The sequence below is a fragment of the Symphodus melops genome, assembly GCF_947650265.1.
Source record: "Symphodus melops genome assembly, chromosome: 12".
Lineage (NCBI taxonomy): Eukaryota > Metazoa > Chordata > Actinopteri > Labriformes > Labridae > Symphodus > Symphodus melops.
This window is the reverse complement of record NC_136702.1, coordinates 23,787,487-23,797,893: the sequence shown is the minus strand read 5'-3', so window position 1 is coordinate 23,797,893 and position 10,407 is coordinate 23,787,487. Positions and strand designations below refer to the sequence as shown.

The 10,407-nt window shown below is 39.2% G+C and overlaps 1 protein-coding gene across 4 annotated transcripts in view; it reads right to left on the bottom strand.

The window, feature by feature from the left end:
* The window catches only part of LOC306832382 (sterile alpha motif domain-containing protein 9-like), an 86,839-nt gene that overhangs the window by 8,008 nt on the left and 68,424 nt on the right, over positions 1-10,407 (bottom strand). Inside the window, exons 1-2 of one of the 4 annotated variants that reach the window (XM_079357027.1) lie at positions 6,223-6,305; positions 12-76 (exon numbers count right to left, since the gene is read on the bottom strand). The exons of 2 other annotated variants lie outside the window; for them this stretch is intronic. In XM_079357027.1, coding sequence (XP_079213153.1) covers positions 12-35 — 24 coding nt within the window. In that variant the 5' untranslated portion in view covers positions 36-76; positions 6,223-6,305. Of the gene's footprint in view, positions 1-11; positions 77-6,222; positions 6,306-10,407 lie in introns of those variants that run through there. One more of the 4 variants, XM_079357028.1, reaches the window with a different exon arrangement.

Below are 10,407 nucleotides of genomic sequence, written 5' to 3'. Positions count from 1 at the left end.
CTGGTATTTACCTGAAGGTCGTCTTGATCCCCCATAATGGTGTTGCTTTCTTCTTCACAATCAGAGAAAACTAATGCTACAAAATAATTCAAAAGAGCAATAACAATAAAGTTCTCAATGCTATAAAAGTACAAAATCCTTAGTAACTGCCACACTTCTCCCAAATCTCTACCACTAATGCAGCAGGAGTGTAAATATTAACAAACAAAACACTTGGGTTCACAAAACAGTATGTCATCATGAAATTAAATTTTTAAAGACGTTTTGCCTGGCATCTTCAAGAAAGTATGACATTTATAAGAAGACTCCTGGAGATATGACGAGATGTAATATAATCCCACAATGTAGAACTGCAGGTTTCAGGCTAAAAGCTTTACTGCAGATACCTGGAGATATAACGTTACAGTGCAGTACTACAGGCACCGATCCAAAACGTTGGATTGTTGATTCTCTACAAATCTCAGTTGTGTTGTTTAAACAGAGCAGCTGTTTGTGGTTAAATAAAGGATAACACACTAAACTGGCCACACCTCAAATACTCCCTGTCCTATACACGCCATTTACATTTTTTTCATAAAAATGTGCCATTCAAATTTGATACATCAATAGTCTAAAATTAAAATAGGAGATCTCTTTATTGATCTTTGCTTTATTAAAACATTAAAATAAATCGATTCTTGCCTTACCTGAATTTGTCCAGATCCATGATAGACGTCACAGTTCTCACAAAATGCTGACCATCAGTGCTGCAAGAGAAAGTCAATTAAATGACCAAATATAATTAATATAAGATGAACTGTATAACTTTGCTTAGGAACCTAAGAGAGCTCAGGAGCTCCCAGAAAAAAGGAGAGGTTAGAATATAAAGATAGTGACAAGCAGTAATAAGATGTGAAAGCTGGGAGAGATAGAGGGAGAGAGAGATAAGAGATCCTGGTGCCAGTTCCCCCGGTAGTCTAGGCCTATAGCAGCATAACTATGAGCTGGTCCTAAGCCAGCCCTAACTATAAGATTTATCAAAAAGAAAAGTTTTAAGTCTATTCTTAAAAGTACCTAATGTGTCTGCCTCCCGGACCCCAACTGGTAGACGATTCTAAAGGAGCGGTGCCTGATAACTAAAGGCTCTACCTCCCATAGTACTTTTAGAGACTATAGGCACCACGAGCAGGCCTGCATTCTGGGAACGTAATGTTCTTGTCAGATAGTACGGTACAATCAACTCTTTAAGATAGGATGGTGCCTGACCGTTTAGAGCTTTGTAGGTGAGCAGAAGGATTTTAAATTCTATTCTAGATTTTATAGGGAGCCAATGGAGAGAAGCCAATACAGGAGTCATGTGGTCCCTTTTCCTAGTTCTAGTCAGAACACGAGCTGCAGCGTTTTGGACGAGTTGAAGGGTCTTTAGAGATTTACCATAGCACCCTGCTAAAATAGAATTACAGTAATCCAACCTGGAGGTAACAAATGCATGAACTAATTTTTCAGCATCATTTTGTGACAGGATCTGCCTGATCTTAGAGATATTACGAAGGTGAAAATAAGCTGTCCTTGAAATGTGTTTAATGTATGAATCAAAGGACATATCCTGATCAAACAGAACTCCTAGGTTCCTAACAGTGGTACTAGAGGCTACGCTAATACTACTAAGGGGCGTCATATCATCAGAGAAAGTCTCTCTAAGGTTCTTAGGTCCAATCACTATAACTTCAGTCTTGTCTGAGTTGAGCAGTAAGAAGTTTCTGGTCATCCAGGACCTGATGTCCTTGACGCAGGCTTCTAGTTTACGAAGCTTGTTGGTGTCTTCTGGCTTCATTGCTATGTAGAGCTGAGTATCGTCTGCATAGCAATGAAAGTTCATGGAGTGTTTTCTCATAATACTACCTAGAGGAAGTATATATAATGTAAAGAGAATCGGCCCAAGCACTGATCCTTGAGGCACTCCATGGCTAACTTTGGTGTACATAGAGGACTCATCATGAACATGCAGAAACTGAGATCTGTCTGATAAATAGGATCTAAACCAACTTAAAGCAGTCCCTGTAACTCCAAACAATTGTTCTAGTCTCTGTAACAGAATCTGATGGTCAATTGTGTCAAAAGCAGCACTAAGATCTAACAGGACAAGCACAGATAGAAGTCCCCTGTCTGAGGCTAACAGAAGATCATTTGTTACTCTAACTAGTGCAGTCTCAGTGCTATGGTAAGCTCTAAATCCCGACTGGAACTCCTCAAACAAGCTGTTGTTGTGGAGAAAATCACACAACTGATTAGCTACCACTTTCTCTAAGATCTTGGAGATAAAAGGAAGGTTAGATATAGGTCTATAGTTAGCTAGAGTTCCTGAATCAAGAGTAGGCTTTTTAAGGAGCGGTTTAATTACAGCTACTTTAAATGACTGGGGTACATAACCTGCCGCTAAAGATATATTGATCATATCTAGTATGGAGCTGCTAACTAGGGGAAAGACTTCCTTAAACAACTTGGTTGGGATTGGATCTAAAAGACAAGTTGACTTAGACGCAGAAATAATCGAATTTAGTTCTGAGAGGTTAATTGGAGAAAAACAGTCGAGGTTAGTATCAGAATTTGGAACCGTTTCTGCTGTATCTGAATTATAGGAGGAATCTGCACTGAGTAAAGGTAGTAAGTTGCTAATTTTGTCTCTAATGTTTAGAATTTTATCAATTAAAAAGTTCATGAAATCATTACTGCTAAGGGCTAAACGATTGGTGGCTCAAATGAACTATGACTCTCTGTCAGCCTGGCTACAGTGCTGAAGAGGTATCTAGGGTTGTTTTTATTTTCTTCAATAAGAGACGAGTAATAGGCCGTGCGGGCCTGCCGTAGAGCTTTCATATATCTATTATGACTATCTTGCCAAATTAAACGAGATTCTATCGTTTTGGTGGAGCGCCACATTCTTTCAAATTTACGTGACGTTAGTTTTAGAGTACGGGTTTCTAACTTGTACCATGGAGCTGATCTCTGTCGTTTGATTGGCTTCTGTTTTAGGGGGGCGATTGAATCCAGAGTAACTCTAAGTGAATCCACCGCACTATCTACAAACTGATCAAGCTAAGAGGGACTAAAGTGATTATAGGAGTTTTCAACAAGCTTAGAGGATGGTACTGAAACAAAGGCAGTTGAAATAGCTTCCTTAAAATTAGCTACAGCATTGTCATTTAAACTTCTAGAGAGCACTTTTTTATTAAGAGGAGTTAAGGTTGGTAAGAAGAAATCAAAAGTTATTAGGAAATGGTCTGATAACAGAGAATCTTCCAGGAAAACCGACAAATTATTAATTTCAATACCATAAGCTAAAACAAGATCCAGGGTGTGGTTAAATCGATGAGTAGGTTTGTTTACACCCTGGGTGAAGCCAATAGCCGTGCTAAAACTGTCATTAACAATGTCCACATGGATATTGAAATACCTTACAACAATTATTCTATCACTGCTAAGAACTATGTTTGATAGAAATTCTGAACATGGGCCAGGAGGCCGGTAAACTATAACAATTAGAACTGGCTGAAAAGTTCTAGAGACTGGATGTGAAAGACTGAGTGCAAGACTTTCAAAAGAGGTATAATTCAGCTTTGGTCGAGGATTGATTATAAGACCAGAATTAAAAATAGCTGCTACTCCACCACCTCGACCAGTGTCTCAAGCTATATGAGTATTCAAATGACTGGGAGGGGTGGATTCATTTAAACTAACATATTCATCCTGAGAAAGCCAGGTTTCAGTTAAGCAAAGTAGATCAATATGATTCTCTGAAATTAGATCATTTACTAGGAGAGATTTAGATGCCAGGGATCTAATGTTTAGTAGGCCACATTTAATTGTTAGATTTTTTTGCTAAATCGTATTTGTAGTTTTGATTTTGATTAAATTGTTATGATTTACACCTCTTTTATTGAGGTTGAATTGCTTATGACAGGTGTGGGGCGGAGAACAGACACAGTATCTATAGTATAAGTAGGGTTACAGCTATAAGAAGATCTAACTGAGTTACAGTTAGATTTACAGTCACATGGACAGCTATAGTGGCAGGTAAACAGATCTAAAGGAAGCGCAGAGAAGTGTGTAAGACTGCAGCTCTGCATCCTGGTCTGAACTCTGATGAGTTGTCAGTGTTTGGGACTAATAAACTCTGCTACGTTTCTAGATAATAGAGCTGCACCAACCAGAGTAGGATGGATGCCATCTCTAGATAGCAGACCAGGCTTTCCCCAAAAGGACTGCCAGTTATCTATGAAGCCCACATCGTTTACTGGACACCACCTCGATAGCCAGCGGTTGAATGAAGACATGCGGCTATACATGTCATCACTAGTCAAATTAGGGAGAGGACCAGAGAAAACTACAGAGTCCGACATCGTCTTTGCAAAACTACACACCGTCATCCGAAGTTCTGCCCAGCCAGCAGCAAAGTCCCACGACCACCATGTACAAGGCTTGCATCAGTTATTGTCAATAAAACAAACAAGTACATCTTGATGATGAACTGCGCTTGCATTGCTGGGTATGGATAGTAAACAGAATTTAATTGAAAGTGGTTGTCGACCTAACTACATAACTGATGACCATTAGCCACACTTGTTATGTTAGCTATGTTATGAGGTAAGCAACATGTTACATGTGGTTGACGAGCAGTGGTGGCTGGTCAAATTTCAGTTTCAAGACATCATTTACTCCTTTTTATTCTGTTAAAGCAACAACACAATAAGACATTTTATGACTCCTACGTCGCCTGCTTCTTTTTGCCTCCAGCTAACACCGCAGAGTTTTCCATACAGAGACGACACCTGGGTGGTTCGTCCAAGTAGATTTCTTGCCGCCCAAGTATGTTTCCGACTTCTTTTTATTTATTCATACAACTGCTGCGTGCATGAGAGAGAAAAAGAGAGAGAGACAGAGAGAGAGAGAGAGAGAGAGAGAGAGAGTGTGTGTGTGTGTGTGTGCAGGTGTTAAGCGCTTTTTATTTTGCAGCAGCAACTTCTCCCTGCTCCTCTCTCTGCTGTCTGACTGTGAGCATCGAGGGGCACACACCAACATTACATAACTGCACAAAAACGCACACTGTATGAGGGGTGAATCCATTCTAAATACATGCACTGCAGTCTATCGCCTGCCTGCCTAAACTGACCTCATTAAAGTAGTTAGGTGTAGTGTAAGGTGTGGCGAGACTGAAGCTACTGTGGTCAGACGAGCTTCACTATGTAGCAGCGTCTGCATGACATGTACACAGAAAAAATTCTGACGCGCTCAGGCGCAAGTAAGTCAGTTAGCGTGCGTGAGTTAGGTGCAGTATGTCGCCACACCTGACATCCTAACTTTTTAAGTCCCCTGCAGTGCATGAATTTAGAAGGGATTCACCCCTCATACACACCGGAGCGTTACACATGTTACGTGTAACATGTACTCAAGTGAAACACACTACATGCACTGAAAATATTTACAACAGGCCATTGGAGGTATTCTTATTTTATGAGTAACAGTTTTGGCAATATTCAATATGATTCTTTTGGAAAAATTGTTGCATAATATGAGATGAGATCCAGATTAAGCAGAAACAGGCCAGGGAGAGTATGACGTGTGACAAATAGAAGTGGGGTGTTCTTGTGCCATAAGGAGCGATGAATAAAGTAAAAAAGGGAGAGGCCAGTTTAACACTATGGATCTTAATGAACCAGAAGTATTTGTATCAAAGCACTTCTGTATATTATTATCAAACTGAACTACATTTAAGTTTAGAAGAAAACAAATGCCATATTTATAACTGAACATTGTGTTAACTTAACATCCAACATTTCATATTTTGTGTCTCATCTGCTTACCTGCCCATATCACAACATGACTAAAATAACACCACAGGTATGTTCAACCTCATTTTGTCTTACAGGAAATACCATGACTGGCATTTTACTGGCAGTGCTCTCTCTGGGGCAGCCTGTGGCTAAATGAAAACCAGGAAGAAGTTTCTGGATACACAATTTCAACATACTCAAGTGAACAAAGAAATCTAAATATACATGTTAAGTTGTATGAGAGCCCTTTTTGCTGTAAACCGATTAAATATGAGCGTAGAAAACAGGAAGGTAGATTTGACAGAAATGTAGAAACACGATGTCAGACCCAACATCATATCACTGGGGATACTGGTCTTCATTACACGTTATGTTTTATCTTCCTAAAATGACTCAATACTTCACTACTTACCTCTTTGAAAGTTCGTCTTCACTCTTAAACAGCGCTGATGCAGCAGAAGTTTCGAGAACAGAAGAGCGAGAGACTCCTGTTCGTGCTTCTTGCAGAGAGGAGAGAACATCAATGATGACCAACACGGAAACCCAGCCTCTTCCATGGAAGAGAAACGAAACTTAAACCACAGTGTAGCCTACGCTGTGTGTGTGTGTGTGTGTGTGTGTGTGGGTGTGTGTGTGTGTGTGTGTGTGTGTGTGTGTGTGTGTGTGTGTGTGTGTGTGTGCGTGCTTGTCTGCGCGCACCCACGCTCGTCTGTTTGCGCGCGTGTCGGCCTATATGTAAAATAAAAATCCTACACTTTCGCAAAGTTTTTGGAAAAAGTGAATATTTGATTAGATGATTTCAAGTGTTTCCTGTGTGGTCACAGGAGCAGGGGACCGCGGACTGTGGACTCTCCGGTCGAGAGACGATCCACCTCACAACAAGGCCACCCCATCATCGACAGATATAAAACCATTCCATTTGGCCTGCACCATGGGGTACCTTCAAGACTCAAGAGTTAGACTACCACGAGAGGGAGGAAACAGAGCACAGCCCTGTATTAATTGTGTCATTATTCAATGAAAATGCAACAATAACAATGCACAATCAATAATAAACATTAGTAATAACAAAAACAACTAGAACATAAATCACAGAAAGTGGACCAATGGATAAGGTTAAGGTTAAAAATAACAGAAGCAAACATTTCAGCAGGATAGTTTTACAGTAACTTCCTGACAACCCTACTGCCTGTTGTTTTTAACAGAGGAATGTTTAAGAGGGCCCAGCTGGGTCTTAGGAGCCAGTCCTCTGTGTAGGAGGATTGTGGAAAGGAAACGTTCCCAAATCACACTTATCAAAGTCCCATAAGATTATCTGATTTGCCTCGTTTTAAGGTACAAGAGTGGATGAACTATCGTAACATCATGTGGTCATTTTTGACATATTTTCTGCTCTGCCTCTCAGTATTTTTCCATTCAGACTGCCTCTCTCTCTCTCTACCTGTCAGCCACACCCACCTCATCAAAACATTAAAGTGTCACTATCTGCTAGTTTCCTGTAGTGCTGTAACTGGGTCCATACACTGCCCGTTACAATCTGACCTTTAATGAACAAATGTTATTTATTTATTGTTTATATTTTCAGAAGCAGCACACCTGCACCTGAGTTAGCTTCAGCTTCATTTGCACGTGTTTTCCCTGGACAGGTAAACAAATGATGCATAGCAGGAAGTACATGATCTAAAATAACTGAATAAACTGAACTAGAAATCAGTCAGTTTGTGTAACATTACACTTCATAATATATCAGATTAAGTCCATAAATATAAACAAACATAAAACATTATAATGTTGGTTTAAAAAGGAGATCAGCATGACTGACTGACCGCCACATCCAAAAAAAATGTCTTGTTTAAAAGTTGTAAATTATGTGAAACACCACCAAATAAATATATAACTATATGTTAACTATTATTATTATTTTGAACTTTATTTGTAAAGGTACCATGCGCAATATTAAACATAAATGTTGCCCTTTGATGTATTGCACCAGATTTAGCTCATAGCTAGTATACATCTGCAGTCCCTCGGTTACAACTCGATTTGCAATTTTATACCATTTTACAATTGGTATGTTTTAATTAAATGTTGATGTAGAAAATCTTGATTTGTAAACAGTAAACATTTATTTTAAATATTTCTGATGAAATGCAAGATGTGAATTGATAAAAATTGATGTAAGCAATTAAAGAAAAACCTAACAACACTAAGCTTCACCAAATTTATTGAAAGAAAAACACAAGAAACTTTAAAAATCACTACAACAATCACTTCACAATCGAGGAGAAGAACCATTTGGACGTTCCATAGCATTTTTACCATCTCCTTCAGATCCCAGATTTGAAGGACTCGTGAGATTTTCCCAGAATCCTGAAAATGTTTTGACAGGATGCATATTTTTATGGTTGTACACAAAACCTCCAACTGTTGGTTACAAATGTAAAATATGTAACTGAATTGTGAAACACCGAAACTTCCACCCTCAGAAAATCCCTACTCAAATCACTTTAAAAAAAAAATTATTAGGTGATGCAGGACAATGCAAGACGAGTGAGGGACAAGGCAAGAGACATAATTATAATAATGTCCCGGAAATCAGGTGGGGGGCAGAGCGACTGCAGGCTCTGGACCCCATGGTGGTCATGCGGGCAGTAGGGATGAGGAGGCTGAGGGAGGAAGATGAGCTGAGGGTCCAATTGGGTGTCTTGGCTAGGTTGGCTAACACACCGCAGTCTGCTTTCCTGCCAGAGCTTCTTCGACGATGGCGAGATGTGGACCAGAAGGAGTTGATGGCCGAGGAGTTATTGATGTGGAAGCTCCAGCGAGACCCGCGGTGGACGTATTTCTGAGTGCGGGGACAAACGATGCCAGGGAACAGATGCAGTATTGGCAGTGGAGCAGGTAGACGGAACCACAGCTGGAGGAGCTCAGAAGTCGTGTACGGGAGCAGGGCTGCCGACAGACAAAGTATGTTGGACAGGACGATCAAAACGAGGACAAGCCACTCGGCCAGTCTGCAGATCCTCGTGTTTGCGACAAGGTTCCTCCTCAGCTCTCAGTCCTCTTCTGCAAAGTCCAAGTGTCCTCAAAGTCCAGAAACTTTGGCTTTCTTGGAAACTGGACCCTGCATTAGAAAGTGTACCACATAATTGTAATCAGTCACTCAGGCGTGATGCTTTTATGTTTGAACAGATTAAATTGGTATTCAATCTTCTTTCTCATTGTCAGCCTGCTTCTCATCGTCCTCTGACAGCTGAGAGATTATTTAAGTCACTTGTTAAAGTTATGACAATATCAAATTGAAAATGTACAATCATTTATAATCATCAAGCATGGCAGTTATTTTCAAAGAACTTACATTGTGATTATTGCTCCAGACTTTTAATGCTACGGCAAAAGTCGGTCGCTCCCAGACATCAGTTGTCACCTTTCCTTTGAATCTGGGGTCGATTGTAGCGGCCTCCTCAGGAGATGTCATCACATCATTGTCCTGCACGCAGAAAAGGGAATTAACTTTACAGTTTGGGAATATCATGTTAGCCATTTATCAGAGGAAAATATTTTAGATAAATTAACAATAAGTAGGGGTATTATTTTGTTGGTATTTTGTACCTGGTAGCGTAAGCCACCCTAGACTTTGTCCTTGATGTTAGTCACAAATTATTATGACTAACATTATTTTGTATCTATCTGTTGTGTTGTAGAAACCTTTAAACTCATGGCACGGTTCAATGAAGTTTAAAGCACCAGATTCTTTTATATCAAGAATGATAGATAGATAGCTAGATAGATAGCTAGATAGATAGATAGATAGATAGATAGATAGATAGATAGATAGATAGATAGATAGATAGATAGATAGATAGATAGATAGATAGATAGATAGATAGATAGATAGATAGATAGATAGATAGATAGATAGATAGATAGATAGATAGATAGATAGATAGATAGATAGATAGATAGATAGATAGATAGATAGATAGATAGATAGATAGATAGATAGATAGATAGATAGATACTGTATTGATCCCGAGGGAAATTCAAGGCATTCAGTAGCAGTATACAGACAGGCAGGACACAACACATTAGTTACAATACACACCCGCTGTCTCCCCTCCCCTCTGTATACAATAATCCCCCAAACAAGATTTAGCAGCCCCTATGTGACTAAGAATAAACATAATTATATGTTAAACATGTGCAGTTAGCATTAGCAATTAGACTCAAGACTTATATAGCATATATAAACAAACATAAAACATTATAATATTGGTTTAAAAAGGAGATCAGCATGACTGACTGACCGCCCCATCCAAAAAAAATGTCTTGTTTAAAAGTTGTAAATTATGTGTAACACCACCAAATAAATATATAACTATATGTTAACTATTATTATTGTTATGAACTTTATTTGTAAAGGGACCATGCGCAATATTAAACATAAATGTTGCCATTTGATGTATTGCACCAGATTTAGCTCATAGCTAGTATACATCTGCAGTCCCTCGGTTACAACTCGATTTGCAATTTTACACCATTTTACAATTGGTATGTTTTAATTAAATGTTGATGTAGAAAATCTTGATTTGTAAAC